The sequence below is a fragment of the Cimex lectularius genome, unplaced genomic scaffold (assembly GCF_000648675.2).
Source record: "Cimex lectularius strain Harlan isolate CLEC.00 unplaced genomic scaffold, Clec_2.1 scaffold13, whole genome shotgun sequence".
Classification (NCBI taxonomy): domain Eukaryota; kingdom Metazoa; phylum Arthropoda; class Insecta; order Hemiptera; family Cimicidae; genus Cimex; species Cimex lectularius.
Window position 1 is genome coordinate 2,904,957 of NW_019392649.1, and position 23,292 is coordinate 2,928,248.

Here is a 23,292-nt window from a genome sequence, read left to right on the forward strand (position 1 = left end):
TCAATCGGAACGTTAGTATCTCGAGTGTTGAAAATTCTATAAGAGCGAAGCCCGTGAAGAATTCCTGCTGGGGAAAATCTCCTCGAAATATTGCCGGCCTGGTGAGATCAAGGGGCTTCCGGGCAATTTCCTTGGTCTCCCCACATCCAAAATTTTGCCTTAGCTATTTCGCAAATATTGGCCCCACCGGAATCGCCAAATTACCCGCAGTGCAACATGAATCGACCAACCCTTGGCTTAAATATCCTTCGACCGTGATATTGGCCGATATAGATTTTGCGTCGGGGAGATGTGATTTTATTACACGGTTCAGTAATCAATTACACCTAATATGCAGGTCGGAATTAATTATTTATTATAGTTTCAGACAAACTCTATTAAACCCCTTACGGTAAGTTTATAAAGGTGTATTAAACAGTGTATATTTTATAAATAAACGTAAGCTAACTTTGTATGTTAAAAAATTGGTTTCCGATCATCGCCTTACTTTATTCAACGTATTATTTCACATGAAGTATATACATAAATGTGTAGAGATTAGTGACCGTTAATCGATAGTTATTCAGATATCGTGAGATGCGGTCGGGTGTGATGTAGGTTTCAGAAAAACATTTTCTTTATCGTGCCAACGTTTCGATCTTTCATTGAGATCATCTTCAGGGCCTGGGATTTACAAACAATGTTTACATTTAACAAATACATTTAGGATGTGGATAAGTGAATTTATACAATGCAAAATATATTTTATATTCAAACAAAGTATTTCTACTCACTCAAAGTGTTTGTCTTCTGTGTAATTGTGCCATCCTTGTGTGTCGTGTTGAGAGTGCCAGTGAGACGCCTTGCACAAAATTGTCTTTTATATACCGACTTCCTTCCCCACCCCCTCTAAACCAAACATATATAAACATGAAACAGCAAAATCTCACTGGCACTCTCAACACGACACACAAGGATGGCACAATTACACAGAAGACAAACACTTTGAGTGAGTAGAAATACTTTGTTTGAATATAAAATATTTTGCATTGTATAAATTCACTTATCCACATCCTAAATGTATTTGTTAAATGTAAACATTGTTTGTAAATCCCAGGCCCTGAAGATGATCTCAATAAAAGATCGAAACGTTGGCACGATAAAGAAAATGTTTTTCTGAAACCTACATCACACCCGACCGCATCTCACGATATCTGAATAACTATATACATAAATTAAAATTCTTTTAAAATATATATGTTATTTTTAACAATCTATATTTTTAAACAACTCAGTGTTTCTCCTTAATTGATATCAACGTCATGCGTAGTTTTACGATGAGACATGCAAACTAGCCAAAAAATATAAGAAACGACACAAATAAATATGAATATCATGAAATCTTTCTTGTTTATATTTATTGGCCAAAATCGTTTTAGGTTTTTTTAACTGTCTAGTATCAACAAAAAACAATTATTTGCCAAACAAAATTATTTTGCTAAATTTCTACAACCCAAAATGTTTACAATAATAGTTGTAATTATAAAATTGAAAAACCGCTATAATTGGCCTCATAGTTCATCCGTAAATACTGACAAAAGTACTAGAACTGTTAATGTTGGGATGTTACAGTTAGCAAGTCGATATATTGGTGCGTATTAAAAGGTTCACGGCTGTGTTATTACCAGAAACGTCAAAAACGGGCAAAGTTACAATAATCATAAAAGTTTGCCAGTGGTTGCTGACACTTCTACAAGTGTAAATTTTCACGAACTACTACACAAGTAAAGTTTTGCGATGTTAATAGAACTCTAAAATTTCGCGACACTGCAACGACTGTAAAGGTTTGTGATGTTATTACAATACGAAAGTTTGGTATACTGTTACATTTGTAAAAATTCACGAGCTATCGTAGGTGTTGTAAAGATAATCAACTTTACCAGGACTGCAGTAATTCCAAAATCTTGCGATAACTGTTATTGTCTTGACTGCTACAACAATATCATTAAGCACTAACTCTAATATTTCATTCGTATGGTTAATAACATTACAACAGTAGTAAAGATTCGCGAACTGCTACAACTGTAAAGACGACTTTACGACTTTAAAGATTGGCGATAGTACTGATTTGTAAAGGTTCGTGTCAGTGTTTCAATCAACAAGGCCGGCGAGATTCTTCCCATTGTAAAGGTTCGTGAACCGTTTTATTACTATTTGCAACTATAAAGGTCTGTAATGTTACCGCTATTGTAAAGGTTCGTGATGGAGTTACAACTGGCACAAATTGTGGCAACCTTACAAGGGATCGCTAACTACTTTCTAAAGCTGTAAAGGTCTGCAATATTACTGCATTACAAACGTTCGTGACAGTGTCACTACCGACAAGAATGGCGACCATCTTACATTTGTAAAGGTTACCAAATACTTTTTATAGCTGTAACGGTCTGCAATATTACTGCAATTCTAATGGTTCGTGATGGAGTTACAACTGAAAATTTTTTTGACAATCTTACAATTGTAAGGAATCGCCAACTACTTTCTACAGCTGTAAAAGTCTGCAATATAACTGAAATTAAAAACGTTCGTGACAGTGTTACTACCGACAAGAATGGCGACCATCTTACATTTATATAGGTTTCCAAATATTTTTATAGCTGTAAAGGTGTGCAATATTACTGCAATTCTAATGGTTCGTGATGGAGTTACAACTGAAAATTTTTTTGACAATCTTACAATTGTAAGGGATCGCCAACTACTTCCTGCAACTGTAAAAGTCTGCAATATTTCTGCAATTACAAACGTTCGTGACAGTGTCACTACCGAAAAGAATGACGACCATTTTACATTTGTAAAGGTTCCCATATACTTTGTACAGCTGTAAAGGTCTGCAATGCTACTGCAGTTTTTAAGGTTTGCGCGTGCTACAGCCGTGAAGGCTATTGACCCTACTAGAAATTGAAAAGGTTCGCGAATTGGTACAATTGTAAAGTGTTGCAATGTTATTTCAATTCAAAATGTTATGGACAGTAGTAGCACTGAATTGACAACAGGTGTTAATTTCACGGTGTTACTATAAATCTAATGAGTGGCTAATACACCTTTTCAGCTGTAAAGGTTGCGTTATACTATTACTCTCAAATTTGCCTGCAATGCTACAACCTTCAAGACTGGCGACATTGCTAGAACTGTAAATATTAACAATGTTACTAGAACTCTAAAGGTTAGTGACAATGGACGCATTATCGGGTAATGAATTTAATTAATTTAAATCAAAGGAAGGTAGAAATGTCACCGGTTATATTTCTTATAACAGTACTATTAGTTACGCGACTGATTGTATTATAAATTTTAAACAGTCTATGGGATGTATTTTATATTTAATACAAAATTAGAAAAAATGTTATAAACATATTTTTTTCTTGTTTAATGAATCGTGAATTGTTTGATTCTTTGAGAGAGGACAATAGAATTTGCTAAGGTAGAAGATAATGTTTTTACTAATACGAATTTGTTTCTAATTAGGCGGAGTAATGTTGTCATGCCTGTTTTTTCCACAGCCGAGATGGCCAGGGCGTATCTAATTAAATGAAGTCTTACGAATTTTATCTCCGGGCTATCTCTACTTCGAAAAGGGGAAAAAATAAATTTGTTAGGGGGTTAATCCTTACTTTAATGGGCCTTTGGTTCGGCTCGCCGGCGGAGGGAAAAAAATCCCAAAAGGCCATTCGGGACACAATGAAAGTAATCAAACCGAGACGAGCTCACAGTGTAACGAAGTTTAAAATTTATTTCAATTGACGAGGGCTGGCGGTGCTGATTAAACCGGGTCTTTGTAGAGGGTGAGTCATGGATGCTATTGGAGGGAGGGTCGTTAGCATGCGAGCAACACCAGCCGCCGCCGAAGGAAATGGCAAAATTGGCGTTTTAATTTTGAATAAGAGGAAACCGTTTCTCCCTTTAGAAAAAAATCTTCGAAGAGGCGAGGAACCGGGTTGAACGGGGGAAAGGGAACTAGTCATTTACTTCATTAGAAGTTCCCCGGTCGACCATCACCCTTCACTTTCAAACATTTACCTCTCAACGGCAGCCGACCTCAAAAAAGTTAGGCAAACGAGGATAACCCCTGAAATCACAATTTTGGTACGTTGAGTAATTACAAAATAAATATCACTTAACTTTGACGTAAGGATACAGTGATAATTAAATTTCTAAGAACTTGCGATATTTCGTTTAGTGAATTTAACCGTTTGAACGTCTGACAATGTCGGAAACACTGTTCGGCTTCTGTGAAATAAACTGTAATTTGCAGCAGGCTTACAACTCTCCGTAATAAATATTCATTTTAATCAACTGCTCATTAAAATATCTCTAAAACTTTCAGAACAATAAAAAACTTTTTTTCGTGGATATAAAATTCATAGGAGTTTTACTTTTAAGCGTAGTTAATTGCTAAAGATGCTTAAGGTTATACAAGGTCTTATGTTGATTTTAATTATATATAACAAATAAAAACTAAATTTTTGTTTAAATTTTGATACGAATTCCTGGACGTCATCAACAGTGATTTATTTTATTTTTGTTCACTTTTGTTAATAGTATGTATTGTATAAAATAGTAAGAATCTCAAAGACATTCTTATTCACATCAGTTATGACACGGAAAATTGTGTTTGGGCAACTGAAGTATCGTCGCATTTTATGCCTTTCTTCGCGTGGTCTTTCTCAAACTAGGAAAAAAAAATACTTAGCTTGACATCCCTCAGACTCACCAAACTAGAATATTTATTTTATTGTCCTGAATGAATTTATTAGAGTGAATGGGTGCGCGATCGTAGGCGGTTTTGTGGGGGAATCGGCCACAGACGCACAGAATTAGGCTAGTTTTTTAGAATTAAATTTAGAAAGGGGGAGGCTTTGGCGTTACATCAAATAACCTATTGACAACCCAAATTTTATCTATACATATTGTATGAATGTATTTATTAGATTGAATGTTTATTCAACCTAATAGAGGCCCGGCAAATGTTGATTATACGTACGTGTGTACCAGAATTTCAGATCCTTTACACCACGTATGGAAGAAGTCCCATAACAAATGTAAATCTCTAGGTCTAGAGAATCAAATTTTTTCCTTAAAAAAAATAGAGGTGTTGGCAAAAGCGAAGCCAGGAAAAAACTGTGAACATTTTATGTTTCAATTAATTACTGTTTATGTAAGGTACTGGTTGAAATGAAAAATTTAGTGCCACGAGCGGTTATTTTAGCCAATACATTACATAAAGATGAATTAATTGAAAGAAGTTATTTGGTCAATCGGACCACGAAATATAAAGGATATTCACAAGTGTTAAGTGTAAAAGCAACAATCTGAATTTTCATTTATTTAAAATTATTAAATGGTATGAAAATATTTGGCCGTTTCTCAAGTAAAGCATAATGAGCAGAGGGTCAGGTGGTAAGCTCCAAGAAATCCCTGAACGACTGATGATAATAATCGCCTGCTTACCCGTGTTTAATAAACCGGATTAAGGATTAAGGTGTTTAAACATTGTTCCCTTTTTTCTGAAGATATAAACCTCTTTTTGTTACTATTACCGTCAAATAAGGTGCATCTACGGATAACTGGTAAGAAGGATTACGAGAAGAAAAGAATCATGAGAAGAGGAAAAAAGTTTCATCTTTAACGCTAAGAACCGCTTCATCGCCTTCCCCTAGCAAAAGACACATACACTTCATCCTCCTAATTCACTCTTAATTCCCAGGTTTCTAAACACGAGATTATAAGACGGCCAAGGAGCTTTGAATTACGTTAATATTCAACATCCTTTACGCTTTGTCGGCAATAAAGAAATAATAATTAATGTTTTCCGCACTCACAACAAATCCTGCTCAATTAACAATTTCATGAACGTTCATCCTTTATCTTCTTTAATTGATATTTATTTTAATTCGGTTTTACGTTGCTAGATGATATAATTTATAATAGTTGGATAGTTGTTGTATACACGGTTCGCCGTCATAGCCTGTAATTTTCGCCAGGAGTGATTAATGGCCGTTGCCACAAAGTTTGTTCTGAGTGGCCATATGTGTTCTAATTTATGTATAATAGTCGTCTTTCCTCGGCGTCAGACCTTCATGCCGATTTATCAAAAAGTGATGACATGAATCGTGATTGGAGGAAAAATTACGCACAGTTTGTTCCTGTCGACTCATTTTTGAACTTACAGACAAGTTCGAATAACAGGTGCTGTCGGGTTTGGTCCATTTATTTGGTTGGGAATTATTATGGAATGTTTTATATATATTTTTTTAACGATTTATGTGTCGTATTATCTCTCGAGATGGCCTTTTACATTACGAATTAAAACAACCTGCGAATGTGGTGCTAATGTACGAGCCAAACATTTTTTTAATACAATTATTTATTAAAACTGGTCAAATGAGACCATCTATTAATTTTTCCAATGACTAACTGAGAAGTAAATAAATAACTAGTCAATCGTCAAAACAAAAATACAATTACTAACGTATCATCCAATAACAATTAATTAAGGTTTTTAGCTGAGATGAAAAAAAGCTAATGGCACGAGCGGGATTCGAACCCACGATCTTCGGCTAGATACGCCGCTGCTCTACCACTTGAGCTATCGTGACCTTGATCCACCCGGACATCAACTTCCTATCTCAACCCCACCTTATTGGCCTTGAAAAATGGCAAAGAGGAGGAAAAACTCATAAGGTGGGGTTGAGATAGGAAGTTGATGTCCGAGAGAATCGAGGTCACGATAGCTCAAGTGGTAGAGCAGCGGCGTATCTAGCCGAAGATCGTGGGTTCGAATCCCGCTCGTGCCATTAGCTTTTCTTCATCTCAATTAAAAACCTTAATTAATTGTAATGATTTAATTGGTCAAGCGGACCACGAATTTAGTGAATTTAAAGTATCATCCAATGTAATGTTTCTGATTGTCGTCTGCCTAACTTCGCTTCTTTTTTCGTTAAGTTGGTGCCTCACCATGCTCATATAACTATCCACATCCTTATTAATTCTTGTTCCCTTTTATTTTTTTATTTTATTTATTTACAGTCCAAACAGTGGAAAAATTCGTGCTAAATACCATTGAAGCATGCATTAATATCAAAGACTTTAATTAATTTAATGGCAGGTGACCGCCATGCTCAACTTGAAAATATATAAATTAATAAATAACTGGACGAAATATACAAATCTTAACATAAATCATAACCCAATGAAGCTTCCGAAACTAGATCATTCAAAAATTAAAAACCAGAAGAGACCAATTATTGAATCATTCACAAAAGCTGGCTGTTTGCTGGAACAGCGAGAACAGGTGGATCCGTGTATTCGCTGTATTATTCAACTTACTGCAAGTTTGTTTGGACTGATTTTTTCGAACTTTCACTGATTGTCATTATGATGTCACGCATGCTCGTCAGTGTCACAAGTAATGTAACGTATTAAAAATAGGGGCGTCGGTGGCCGCAACGGTTTAGGCGTTGATACTGCGCTTATTACGGTAACAACGGGGTGGTTCGAATCCAGCGGCCCTGCATTCTAACCCGACATACTACAAAAAAATATATCATGAAATACTAAAACTTTTCTGTCGGTCAAACCTCACTAGAGGAGCAATGGACGTACCGTTAAATATAAATATTTTTTCCTTTACCACTTAAACTTTCGTCTATTGTGCCGAAACAAATACATAAATTCAAATACATATCAACCAATAACTTGAGAAAATACTTAATACAAAGAAATTTATTTGCAATGAAACTAGATGAATACTCAAACCAATTCGTACAAAATGGTAAAACGCAAAAGAAAATGTACTTAATCACAAACTCTGGGTCTGGATATCCTCTTTAGCTTTGTGGGTCGGCTTGAAGTTGATCAGAAATCAAAGAAATAACAGGTGGACGTGAGTAATCATGACAATCCAGGTAGAAAGCTAGTATAGAATAAAGTGCATAAAATAATAATCACTTTTATCATCTTTGTTTCGAATTATGGCGGAATTCAGAGGTAGGTGTGAAGTTGATCAAGGATATAAGAAGGTTGATCAGAAGACTGACTGTTCAAAATAATTGGAAACGAACAAACTATAGTTTCATAACATCGCAAAACGGTAAATTTTAACAAACAATCGTCCTCAACGGTGTAGATAAAACACGACCGAATATACACAGAAAGGTTCCCCCCCCCAAAAAAAAAATAAATCAATCAATAAAAGCTCAAACTTTATCTTTAAAATTTAAAAGCATGACGATCCATAGATGCAATCACAAAATCTGAATGCAGCCTTAATAAGAAAAAACAGGTAAAAGTGAGTAATGACGTACCAAGATACAAAAGCAAAAAATGTAACGATGAGCTGGATTATCGACCTGCTGGAAACATGAAGTTTTTTCGGAGGATCTACGAAAGAGGTCAACACAGAGAAAAACTTCCTTTCGGTTTTCGCCGAGCTTTCGATAGTTTTTATATTGTCATCTTTTTTATCATATAAAAAAAAAATTAAAAACATGAAAAACAAATTGCACAAAAATTGAAATATCTTTCTGAAACCTTAATTGGGAAATAAAAAGACATGGTGTTTTGGGCACAGAAGTACATTAGGTTTTTTTTTAAATTTTATTTTATTTATTTATTTATTTTTATTTTATTTATTTTTTTTGGTGCTCAGCATCTAAACATTATTTAAATTGAATAAATTAATAATTAAAAATTACAACTATAAGTACAATAAAAATTAAAAAACGTGGTCGAGAAAAGGTTACCTCATAAAAGACTAAAACACTAAAACACTAGTAAATCCTTCTTTTTTTGTTTTCGAAAACCGAAAGGAAGTTTTTCTCTGTGTTGACCTCTTCCGTAGATCCTCCGAAAAAACTTCAAAAGCAGAAAAGTATAGTATATAAAAGACAATAATCTCTCCTACAGTTTGTGTTTGGGTAATGCAAATAAAGGCAGACCAGAATGACTGCAAACGTCAAAACTGCCGGTTCGTCAAACCACATCTGGGAAAAAAGGACTAGGTTACGAAAAACTTATTACACAAACAGAATTGCGAACTAAATTATTTTTTTCTCGAGATGCTTCTCCTTACCAAACTGCCAAGAACGTTAACACCTGTAAAACATAGTTTTGAGCACTAGTTCGACTTCCGTTTCTACCACCATACCACACACCAAGACCATCGCGTATAAGAAAACATAGTTTAAGGTAAATCAGTGTTTTTTGTGTGTCGTACTGAACATCTCTCCACCAGTTCACCAGTTATGGCACTTGTTAATGTTGTGTAACCTTAAAAAATACTTTCTTACCTATTATCTCATTCTCAAATGTTACTTCTCCGATCTTTACTTTCATAACACTCGAGGTTCCTCTGTAACTGCTGTTTATTCAGTGAACAACGGGATCTCTCAAGGAAGTATTTTGGCACTACTTCCCTTTATCATGTACCTTACCCTAACCGCATGCAATAAACTTTGTACTCCTCCTAACTTCGGCCTAACTAACTTGTTATAGTTTCTCGCTCTCTCCAATAACAATAACTTCTCCGCTGGACTTATCTACGGAGCAGCAAATAACTTCAACCTCTCTAAATTCAAAGTCCTGTACAGAACACTAAATGCCCTCTTCTATGTCAAGACGCATATGGTAACTTCACATAGACCGAAACACCCCAATGTACTGTCAGTACCAAATCTCAATACTTTAAACTACCATAATCTATTAATAAATAACTTATTTTGTCTTACTCTCACACGATTGAAATGGCGTTGGCCTACCATCATTTGATGGATAACGGCGATGTTCCAGGTATGAGTAACCATCATCATATTCACGTCATGACACAACAAAGCAAATATATCTTAATATGCTGTATATAGTTGTAATTAACAATAAAATATAAAACCAAATTAACTAAAAATAAATGAATAATATGTGTTGATGAATAAAAAATATATAAATGTTGTTGATTATGATGGGGAAGTCGAAGTTTCTTGTTTACCCAAAATTGCCACTATGTATGAAATGAGTATCACATAAATTTAATATTAAAAAGACAAAATATCAACATATACATTTTTAATGATATTTTCTTGGTCCTTTTTTTTAAATTTTTTGTTTTTATATTTTTTTAAACAAAACGCTTTAACATCCACCGTCACGTTCAACTCCTTTTCTTCTATAGGTATCGGGAAACTTATCATGCTTGTGGATGACAATTCTCATTTGTTTTCGGCCTGGAGAACACCGGTTTTCTGGACCTATGCCAAGGGCGAATGAATGAATTTGTAGAGCGAGATTACCTGGATAGGTTGGAGGGTCAAACTGGAATAAAATGTATTGAACTGAATCAAAATGGAAATCAGACAATCTTCATAAATCCGTTTTTCGTAATTAGCTTGCAGAGAACTTTTACTACAAATAATAATACTTTATTTCTTAAATATAGGTGCAATACGAAAAAAATACCAGAATTTGCTTGTAATTATTACATTCTGTTAGCCTGAGGTTGACCTGACAATATATATTCTTCTCGAGATATAAAAGTTTCCGTCTCAATTTGAACAGCTTGCTGAAGAGGCCAACTCCTGAGGGATTCATTGTTCTATGAAAATACCCTTCATCGAATGTTCAGTTTCTTATAAAACAAGAACCTTCACGACGACATGGCACTAGTCGCAGCTTCATCCCTAGGATTTTCACCGATTTTAATTAATAATATGGAGAGTCGCCCCTTCCAAAGATGCCAGTATGAAAGTCCGGACTAAATTAGGACGAATGATTTGCGGCATGACTGGTCCAGTTTTGGAACCACGAAGATTTCCTATTACATCAACTGCTAATATTCTTGGAAGTCGAAATGAGAAAAGGATTTATCACATTGATGCATTCCTTGAAATAAAATTTTAATGTGAAAATTTCCAGCAGGTCTACGTTCGTTTCTGGTAATAACATAAAATTGGGAGAGATCATTGGTAAAACAAACAACTTCTTTGCGAATAAGCTTAATAATTTTTCTCGACCTCTGTTATCCCCAAATTTGTACAGAATGTTAGACAATAAATTTGATAGTTTTGTTGAAAATTTGAGAGAAAACGAGTGATCATGTTCTCCCCAAGAAAACCCGACCAAACACTATTGAGGGCCATCCTTGCAGAAGAGATTTTTTCTTAAAATATGGCAGAACACAGAGGCGAGGGAAAGGACAACACCCAAATAATATGGTAGTAACTATTGACAACGATCTCAATTTGAGCACCATTTCTCCGTAAACCGTCTGCCTGCTAGTCGAAACCCCACGATTTTCAATGTTTTCCAAGTTTATGTTATGTCCTTGTTCGTTACAATTTTTCAAAATATTTATATTCGATTGAAGGCCATGGGGGGAGCAGAGAACCTTTACTAAATAATCCATAGTATTAATTCATTTTTTAGAATATTTAACTAAAATTTAGAGCGAGAATTGGTTTTTCAGTAAACAAAAATAATTGTACAAACCATTTAAATAAATTATCATTAAAAAAAATACATTCAAACAAACACGATATTCGCTTTTTTATTGTTATTTATTTTTGCTCTTGTTTAGTTTTTTAATTTAGTGTAAGTTCGCATTTCATTATATCCCCTTGTTGCTTATTTTGGAACACTTTGTTCTGTTACAAGAAACATCTTGCTAGAACACTTTTTTAATACAGGAACGTTACGGCCACCTGTTGAATAAGTTTACTACCATTTTATACCTAGTTTTTAGTGAATCAACGCGTTAAAAGGTTACTCTTAAATCTTTGGTAAAGTACAAACTTTGACAGCTGTTTAATAATTTCAGATCAGTTTTTCTGTCGCTTCACCCTGTTTATATTTCTGACAAACTTGAAACCGATCACTGCATAAAGTGAAGGTTTGTACATGATAATTTTTACGGGGACACGTTTGTGCCTTCACAATATTTCAATTAATTAATCTTTCTGTAATGTATTGGTTGAAATGAAAAAGCTAGTGTCACGAGCTGGATTGGAACCACTGACCTTCGGCTAAATACGCCACGATAGCTCAAGTGGTAGAGCAGCGGCGTATTTAGCCGAAGTTCGTGGGTTCGAATCCCAGTCATGACACTAGCTTTTTCATTTCAACCAATACCTTACATAAAGATGAATTAATTGAAAGAAGTGATTTTCCAGAAACAATTTATAGTTAACAACATATATCGTTAGACTCTTTTAATTTTTTAATTAACCAACTTATATTTTGCTGTAGTAACTAAGACACGTACTTTTTTAATAAATAATAATTTCTCAGACAAATAATTGTTTAAGATTTAGTGACCTTTAATTATTGATTATTTAAATATAATGAGATGCGGTCTGATGTGATATAGGTAAGAAAAACATTTTCTTTATCATATTTGTGTAAATTGTGTTGAAAGATTTAATCATAGATAAAGTTTCGATATTGTTGCCGACTAGCTTCGTTGTTTTACTTTTTTTGTGTCTCGTGATCAAACAGCAATGTTTTTCAAAGAAAGCAATTTTAAGCGGTTATCTCAAAATAATCTATTCAAAATAAATTGGATCTCCAAACGAATAAAAAACAGGAGAATGTATTGTTTAAAAAATAAAATAAATTAATATTTATTTGTAGTTAGATCGTGTTTGATAAAAACGTAATAAATTTGGTTATATCGGTTTAATATTGACCATTTGGAAGTAATCGAAAAAGGTTTCTTTTAAAAAAAGTTTTATAAAAAATAATAAAAACCGATTTTTTCCTGAAATTAAATTAGTTTATAAGGAATATCATATTAAAATATTTCTATCAGTGTGATTAGAGTTTTCGAGTCCTATTTGCCATGTTATCTGTCCTGCGTTCCAAGTTTTGAAAAATTAATTCTGAAATGTATTTTAACATAATTGTGATCTCTTATTCGTAACACGTTAAGCGGTCCTGTATGACAGGATTACATTAATTTAAACCTTTGTATCTCACATAAACCAACATGCAATAAAAATTTTATTTTTATAAAATAATTATAAGCAAAACGAACGTTATAAAAACATAAAAAAATGAGAAGAATCCCGGAAAATATTATTACCTTGTTGTTGCTAAACATGATCAAATTACGACTAATCGGGAAAACCAATGAACCATATCTGCAAAAATTGTTTAATCTCATTCTTACAAAAAAAGATTGCAGGTGTTAGGAAACTTTCTGATATTTCACTAAAACAAAAAACGATCCAGGTAATGTTAAAAACATGTATCTTTTGTCATATTGGAATTTCTACCGTGCAGAAACTAATTTAAAAGTAAATGAATCGAAAGAGCAAGTAGGTTTTAGAAAGGTTTTTCGAAAATCGATCATACTCATACCCATCCTCTTGTTACCGAGGAGAAGGGACAAGAAGGAAAATGCAGCATAATACTCATATACGAAACATCGCATTCTTTGACTAGGAAAAAGCATTTGAGACGGTTTCACATCATTTCATTTATTTTGACAATGGAATGGCAAACCGTCCAATCAAAGTACAACACAATACAAGAAATTTATACCAAAGCTAGGAGAAAAAATGAAGAAACTGGAGACTACTTTCAGCGAAAAGGGCTGTCCGATAAGATGACCCACTTTCTCCAATCCTGTTCAACTTTGTAGCCGAACTAATCTTCAGATCCCCGAAACGAAGGAACACCCCCTTATTGTATTTATATGAACGGGTTGAGACACCCTGCTTAAGATTTTCCGGCAACCTTGTCCTTTTCCAAAATTTACAGTTAAATTACAAGTCAAGAAGCAATAAAGATGAATGGAGCAAAAACTGTTGTTAAGACAAATAAAAACAAGAAGAAAAGAGAAAAAACAAAAAATACGCATAAAAACGGGAAAAATAGGCAGACAGAAATTCAGAATCACAGAAAAATACCGATATCTGTTAACAAATACTAGAACCTACAATAAATTAGAAAAAATGAAATTGTTTTTCCTGGCCAAAATGTAAATATTAAGCTGGGCACCTACCTATAAAAATTTACGCTGATTAGAACACCATCGAAAAATTTTATGCATTTGCGAGATTTGCTATGAGTGTGGACATGACAAATTCGCAAGAAGTTATCACACATCAAGCACAAGCTCGGTGTCTGAGTCGGTTTTTGAGGCTCATGATGTGGACGCTTCTGCCGTACGAATGATCGTCTCCCAGTCTGGTACATACAATACCTCAGTAAGAGGTATGTAGTTAATTTACAAGCCCAGATTGGTAGTGTCTTTCGAAATATAGAAATATAGCAAAACCATAATGGGTACCATAAGCATAGATAGCACAACTTATAAACAGATTAACCTTCCAAAAACAACGCACAACTTGAACAGAGACATACGCCGCACTCCGTAAATATTTGTATGAAAATATTTTCAATTTTCGCCAAAAATATTTGTGGTGAAAGCATTCGGCATACATTTATTTAGGTACGAACCCAGTTTTAAGCGGGAAACGCACTTACTCGATGCAACGCTACCCGATGCTACCCGACGTAAATCCAAAATCATATTTTCCATAAGATTGTATTACCCCCGTGCCCATCTGCCCGATGCCACGCAACGCCCTACCCTACTATACGCTCTGCAATCCCCACTGGCCAGATTATCGTTGAGTAGCGTCGAGTACAGTCGAAGACAAAAGAACCGGACACTCATACTTATATTTCAAACTACATGTATTATTGTAGTTATATTAATTATAACATACATATTTTAGTGTAAACCAAATCAACCGAGATAAAAAATTCAATAGTTTTTATTAAAAAAATAAATTTAATGGTTTGACAGAAAATTCATCAAAAACCGGAATACCATTTATAGATATAATGAATTTTACTAACAATTTATTACATGGTTTTGCTCAATTAATTTAACTAACAATTTATTACATGGTTTTGCTCTTAAAATTCAACTAACAATTTATTACATGGTTATGTTCATAAAATTTAACTAACAGTTTATTAGATGGTTTTCCTCATAAAATTTAACTAACAATTTATTACATGGTTTTCCTTATGAAATTACACCATTTTCCTCGAGTAGCGTCAGAAGCGGACATTCATACTTTTTGTAGTTTATTTCCAACTATGAAGTTTTGTAGTGATATTAATCACAACATGCTTAAATTAATGTAAACCAAATTAAACGAGATCAAAAACTCATGAATTTTTATAAAAATGATTTAATTGTGATGATCAAGCAGAAAATTTATCAAAACACCGAAATAACTGTAATTTAACTATTAATTTATTTCATGGTTTTCCTCGTAAAATGTAACTAACAATTTCTTACATGGTTTTGTTCATACAATTTAACTAACAATTTATTAAATTGTTTTGCTGATAAAATTACACCATTTTCGTCGAGTAGCGTAAGAAGAGGACACTCATATTTTTCGTAGTTTATTTCAAACTATGTATATGTAATTTTGTAGTTATTACAATTAATTATAATATGCTTATTTTAATGTAAACCAAATTAAACGAGACCAAAATTTCACGAGTTTTTATAAAAAATATTTAATTATGATGATTAATCAGAAATTTATCAAATCACCGGAATAACTTCATTTGTTAAAATAAAATTTAACTAACAATTTATTACATGGTTGTGCTCATAAAATTTAACTAACAATTTATTACATGGTTGTGCTCATAAAATTTAACTAACAATTTATTACATGGTTGTGCTCATAAAATTTTCACTAACAATTTATTACATTGTTTTGTTAAAATAATGCATTAAGTGCAAAAGAGGCGTTGCGATTTCGATACTGATTTGTGATACACGCTTTTGTGACGGTACGTGGCGTGCGCTTGACACAGATGTGCACACCCTACCAAAACGTGGCAAGGCGTCGGGTAAGTGTGTTCCCCGCTTTAGGCACATGTATCACTTAAATTGTCATATGGCGTATACCTGGTCATAAACAAAATAGAACCGAAATAATGACTCATCCTTTGACCTTGATACTTAGTTAGTTTACCTATCAAATCATTACCAATGGGTTAATAAAACACAAACCGTAATTAAATATCAATAGGATAAGAAATTATTACTATTATACGAGTAAAAATAAGTTGACTGGTTAGTGGATTTGACAGCAAAACCAGATTTCAAAAAACATGTTTACCATCCTCCAAACATTTCTCGTAATTTTTAACAAACGTTTAAAGGTCTCTTTTATAAACAATAATGTAAAACATAGATATTACAAGAAAGGGCTGTGTTGTTTGAAATTCTAAAGTGGTTGTTTGATCGCGTCAAAATGACTGTCATTTCAGAGTGTACCATCAGTTTGTCCAAATTGTTGTTTTTACCACTTTATAAAAAGGACAACAGCGTTTGCCGAACTCGGTTAAAAACCGAAACGGAAGAATAGACCGAGAAAATAGATGAACCAGAAAGATCGGAAACGATCAAATTTAGACAAAAGGAACGCGGATAAAATGCCAATGCCACTTCACAATTCAATAAAGTAAAAGTAAATCTGTCGTAGAGAAGGGCTTTACGTCCCAACGCTCGTCGGGTGTAACTGATGAGAGGTTCATAGCATCACACACCCTCGTACGCGAAACACAAAAATCAGAAGCATTGATGATCATGCATAAATTGTATATTTGTTTTAATCGTAAGGAGTGACAATGAATAATTCATATTAATTTAAAATGGAGACGAAATTTGTTAAACCACTTCCATCCAACGTTGCAAAATCGTAACTCCATCTTTTAGATTTCTTTAGGGGTTGGTTAACCAATTTTGTTTTATTTCTTGTGTCACAGAAATCATTATGATGTTTTTATTAGATGTCATCAAATGAAAATGAATTTTGTCTGTTTATTTCATTTTAGTTATTAACTGACATGCGCCCCAGTATCACCAGAGTTTTCTTTAATAAATAAAAAATTTTATTTTTCATTTTAACCCACGCTTATTCCAAAGACAATAAAAAAATTCATTTTAATAACAACCATTGATTAAAAATAAGAATAACAATTTTATCAAGACATATATTATTGTTTTTTATATACATTTTTTAATACGATATTGTCTGAGTAACGAAAAACCTGCTGCTCCTCGAAGAGCAAAGATGAAAATTTTTGCTCATACGACTAGAGAACCAGGTTTTCCTAATTTATACGCTCGTATGATGACCAACAATCAAGGAGGGAACAAATAGAACACGTTTTCAGGTGGTCCAAACAGAATAAAAATTAATGCTTCAACATAAATTTTCGAACGTAACAAGTTTACGGGTTGAATAAATAAGTTAGATTGGATCGTGAGCAAACACTTTGTAGCTTCAGAAAAATTATAACTAAGTTTACTTGGAAAATTTTGGTTTTATTTCTTGTGTCACAGAAATCATTATGATGTTTTTATTAGATGTCATCAAATGAAAATGAATTTTGTTTGTTTATTTCATTTTAGATATTAACTGACATGCGCCCCAGTATTACCAGACTTTTCTTTATTAAATAAAAAAAATTATTTTTCATTTTAACCCTCGCTTATTCCAAAGACAATAAAAAAATTCATTTTAATATCAACCATTGATTAGAAATAAGAATAACAGTACTATCAAGACATATATAATATTGTTTTTTATATACATCTTTTAATACAATATTGTCTGAATAACTCAAAACCTATTCTAGTTTATTGTAAAACAAGCCACAAATTTTGTGAATATTTTACTCGTAGATCTTATTATTGCGCAATTAGCATAAATAAAATGTACGATTTACAATGCTGCACGTTATCTACAGCATTTTCATTGCATTATTCATTATAATGTGAAAATATTGCTAGGCTAGTTGGACGTGATTACGGATGGTTCACGGTTATTAAGTGGGTTTTTGTGTTTATTAATGTTACGGTGGTGCCGGCAATGCGGTTAATGTTTACCCGAGAGTTAATGAGTTTGCCATCATAAAGTGTTTTGTTTTGCGTCCTAAGTTCCAAATATACGTACATTTTGTCGTTCGATGTAGTTTCGAACTTGTTAGCTGTGCTTCGACGGAGAAAGGTTTCTCCAACAATTAAAGAAAATACAAAATAAAACGTTGTTTTTAAAGGTAAGCGAGAGGATTGAAATAACGTAAATTTCATGTTATAACAAGGCCTAGTAGTTGAACATAATATTCAGCAAATCCTAATTCCTGCATAATTGCTTCGGGTCCTTAAGCGATTCTCAATTGATCCTGAAATTATGATGAGCCTTCACGTTAAGTTGCTTTAATGAACATTGCTTTCCATGAAGGGGTTTGCGGGGTGAGGTTGTTTAAGCACAGGGGAGAAGGCAATATTCAGTGAATAGCATACCGCTTAAGCGCTCGTTCTACCCTAACGCACTGTCCGTCCGTCTTGAGGGTTTTGCATAACTTGAGATTACTACATGCTAATAATAGTTAATGATGAGATAAAAGCCGTGGTTCCAGTTCAAATATATAATTTACAATTTGTTGTTTTTATACATTTTTAAGAATTTATATTAAGAAAACCTAACTTAATTAATTGGCGAATTTGCATCTCTTCACAAAATTAAAAAGTTTTTTTATTAATTTAAATATAAGTTTGCCTAGCAAGCATTGTTAGTTAGCAAAATGTAAAAAAAAAAAACACAATTAAAAGAGAGCTTTAAGAGATACGTTTTTCCAAAAGTATTGTCAAAAGTAAAATGAGGACAAAAATCGTTATGATTCAAAAATCAACATGTTTTGTGACCTTATTTAAAAACAAATAAGGCACTCTCAAGAAGTAGTACAAGAATGATACCTCTACACGGAAAACAAACACTTTGAGCCCTGAAGATGATCTCAATAAAGATCGAAACGTTGGCACTATAAAGAAAATGTTTTTCTAAACCTGCGTCACACCAGACCACGTCTCATGATCTCCAAATAACCACTAAGGGCACCCTCAGCACGACATAGAAGAAGGACACAACTACACGGAAAACAAATTTTTGAGCCCTGAAGATGATCTCAATAAAGATCGAAACGTTGGCACTATAAAGAAAAGGTTTTTCTAAACCTGCGTCACACCAGACCGCGTCTCACTATCTTCAAATAATCATTAAAGGCACTCTGAACCCGACAGAGAAGACGGACACATCTACACGGAAAACAAACATTTGAGCGCTGATGATGATCTCAATAAAGATCGAAACGTTGGCACTACGAAGAAAATGTTTTTCTAAACCTGTATCACGCCATACCGCATCTCACGATTTCCATATAATAATTAAAAGCACTCTCAACACGTCACAAATGACGGACAAATCTACACGGAAAACAAACACTTTGAGCCCTGAAGATGATCTCAATAAAGATCGAAACGTTGGCACGATAAAGAAAATGTTTTTCTAAACCTACTTCACAGCAGACCTCTCACGATCTCCAAATAATCTTATTTAACAAGCAGAACGCATAACATTTCGGTAGGTTCTCACTAATATAATTAATATCAAGTTATAATAGGTCTTGGTTTTGAAAAATAATTCACAGCATGAACAACTTCTGGCTAAGGAAGAAGAAATCGAAAACATAAGTGCTCCTTGAAGAGCAAAGATGAGTATTTTTGCTCATACGACTAGAGAACCAGGTTTTCCTAATTTATACGCCCGTATGATGACCAACAATCAAGAAGGGAACAAATAGAACACGTTTTCAGATGGTCCAAACAGAAAAAAATTAATGCTTCAACTTAAATTTGCCAACGTAACAAGTTTACGGGTTGAATAAATAAGCTAGATTGGACCGTGAGCAAACACTTTGTAGCTTCAGAAAAATTATGACCAAGTTTACTTGAAAAGTTTGGTTTTTAGAAATTTTTTTATTGATATACTTTGATAACTTTTTTTACATTCTTATTGTACTCTACACAAAAAATGTTGTAAAATGATTTATTTCCATAGTTGATTTGAACGGCGAAATAGAAATATTAAAAAAAGAAAAATTTTACTTTAAATTTTTTAGCGACACGTGGGCGTATTCACAAGAACTGATGGATACGTGTCCGATATTTTATAGGGTAGAATTACCAAAAAACGTTTGGGCCAAATCCGTGACACATCACGCTAGTCTTATCCTTCCATTAGTTTTACTTTTCCCATCGATAGTGAGCGTTAATAATATCTACAGGTAGAATTTTGATGCAGTATGGTTGAACAAACAGGTATTTAGGGAGATAAACCGTTTTAAGTTGAAGTGAAAAGTGCAAACCGAAAATGTCACTTTGTCAAACATACGTTTAATATCCAAGAACTATGTTTGCTACTTGAATTCGAAACCAACAAATATTTGATAAAGGCTAAGTTAAAGTATCGACTGTTCAATCATGTGTCATATACTACACATGTCAATATATAGAAGTGTTCAATTGCATCAAAGCTTATCGTGCACATAATAGCTATAAAATTATTAATAACGCATTAATGTTAGTGAAATATGCGGAGCTGGAGTCACTCGGAAACACGGTGGTAGTTGTCTGGATTCCCGGACAAGTCGGCCTGGAGGGAAACGAACGCGCGGACGAGGCGGAGAAAGCCGGTACGCCCACCCTCCGGATCCTGACCCTGACGCTAAACACGGGGTGAAAAATATGATAAAAGAAAGATGGCAGCGTCAGTGAGCGGGGTCGTCGGAGAGGCTCTTGCGAGTCAAGAGCACGACCGGTAGATGGCCCTCATAGAGCCTGAGCAGGAGACGAGGGATCGTCCTCACCCGACTGAGGATTGGCCATACGCGGTTGACACATGGTTACCAGTTTTTAGGCCAAAGATCGCGCAGGTGCCCCTTATGAAGAGAAAGGTTGCTTGATGTGTCTCACATAATAGAGGCGTGTCATGCCTTTGCTCCATACAGAGAGCGTGTAGGCATGCCGCCGGACTTAACAAAAGTTCTCGAGCACGGTAGCGAGTTTTAGAGTCCCCTGTTCCGCTTTTTAGGGGAAATTGGTTTTTTTTATTGTTTATAATATGTCTTATGTGTTGTGTCTGTATGTTTTATCTGAGTGCATGTATTTATTAACGTGAATGGCGAGGGGTGAGGGTGAAATATAACATCATCATCGCCCCTCGAACGTTGATAGCGTAAGAGTGTGTGTTCGGTGTCGATGGCGGAATATTTATAAAAGTACTCCATCGACCCCAATCTAGTTTAGTTTAAGTATAGGTCGGTGGAGGAATATCAAGTACTCCTCCGACCAAACGGAATGAGTGTACTGTATGGATGTATTTAAGTGTATGAATGTATTTATTTGGATGAATGTAGTGTTTGAAAAGGTTTAGAATATAGAATATAGACTTAGTTGGGGGCTGAAATGACCTAGAAGTCGGAAGCCCCAGAAAAAAAAAAAAAAAAAAAACGCATTAATTAAAAAAAGGATAGAAATGTCACTTTAAATATCGCTTCGTAGTACAGATGTCTCCAGGAGCTTAAATGTAAGTGGTTATTATTCGTTCAAATGTTCCTTTCATTACACATAATGATTCATGTCTGATTTTAATGATTAGCCGCAATTAATTAATAGTGACATGGTGGAAAAGGTACGCCAACATAGACATGATAATACAGGCCAATGCCCCATTTAGATGCAACCCTCGGGCTAATAGAGAGAATATCGAAACCACAACTTGATATCTGTTATTGAACTAATTACATTATTATTTGCAGGGGTAACAATTATTCAGCTGTTGGTATATTTTGTTAATTTAAATTATTATTGTTATATATATTGGTGATAAATCTACCTGATGAAACACGTTGAGCGTTTTGGCTGTCGCAATTGCAGACATTTTCCTGTCTCCCGTCGAATTGGCACTGCGGTGAGCATATATCGTCGTCTCCTTCACAGTCTGAAATGTGAAATAAAATCAATTGAATGCAACTTCAAAAAAAAAAAAAAAAAAAAAAAAAAAAAAAAAAAAAAAAAAAAAAAAAAAGTTTCAGTTTCACTAGTGGTTTTAATTTGTGTGGGTGCTCCTCCGGCGAAGGGACTTCTTGAAAAGTTATTTAATGTCTTCTTGTATAAAAGTTTTAAGACATGCCGAGGGAAGTAAGAAAAAAACGAAAAGGGCGGAGTAAAAATTCGAAAGGAGGGAAATTACGTTTAATATAAATACTGGGATTTAATTACTAACTTTCATTAGAACCCGTGGAAATAATATGATTACGCCATGCCGGCAACGCTGGGCCATACTATGAAAATGGTTCGAGGATTATGCAGGCCAAATCAGAATTTATAAAAGACTTTCCAGGTCATTACGTTAGCACCTAAGAAGAAAAAATATTATGTTACGAAGGCGAAATTATAAAACTTCGAAACAAACAACACTGTATTAATTTCTTCAATTGTAAATGTTTTGGTATTTCTTTACAATATTAAAATATTTTATGGCTATAAACGCAGTAAATAAATTTATTTTAAAATGAATACTTCATAATCTAACATAAAAAAAGATTGTTGATTAATTGAAGTTACATTGATTTTTAAATAGAGGTAAATAAAAGCTTACGTCAACCATTGCTCACCATGTATACGGCGCAGAGAGTTCCGCAATATGAACTTTCAACGTTAATGATCTCGTTGCAAATTTATTGACACATAAAATCGTCCCAGGCTTAATATGGCGGTGATTGTCTGCAAACTTTGCGACCATTCCGGTAAGCGGGGCCTGTTCCAGATGCCGTATAAAGTTAATTCATTTCGAAATTTATCGAAAGGCATAAATTGTAGGTGGACCGGTGTGAAATAAATGCGAGATAAGACGCTGGCCTATTCCAAAATGTGTTTTGATGCAAATAAGCATAGGATAGATCATTAAGACTGAAGATTAACAAATTTTAAAATTAAATATTTTCATTCTGAAAAATTGAAACCTTTCTTCATCACCTAAATAATATAAGTAACGCCGGTACATGCAAATACATTAGTATCCTAGACCTAAAAAATATTGCTCTTTGCTTAAAAAAAACTTAAGTCTACTTGGAATTGTCTCCTCTTATGCAAAATAATCACAATAGAATTATTGTGACATTTGTTTGACTTTTGTTGCGTTTATCTTTTAGATTTTCCAACTCTTAGTCTTCAAAGAATATTGACAATTGAAGAAATCAATTAGAAAACTTCATCATTCAAAAATTATTTCAGTCTTTCGCAAAGTGTTCGTGCTAACCTAGACCTAACTTTTCTGTCTCGCTTCTTTGAAAGAAGCAGCTTTTGTCGCCACATCCTCGTCC

General features: G+C 34.0%; 1 protein-coding gene across 3 annotated transcripts in view; it reads right to left on the reverse strand.

Moving 5' to 3' along the window:
* Positions 1-23,292, reverse strand: part of LOC106664542 — a 382,600-nt gene that overhangs the window by 100,019 nt on the left and 259,289 nt on the right. For all 3 annotated transcript variants that reach the window (XM_014390354.2, XM_014390356.2, XM_014390357.2), the window contains exon 5: positions 21,804-21,908. In XM_014390354.2, the coding sequence (XP_014245840.1) occupies positions 21,804-21,908 (105 nt within the window). The remainder of the gene's footprint in view (positions 1-21,803; positions 21,909-23,292) is intronic.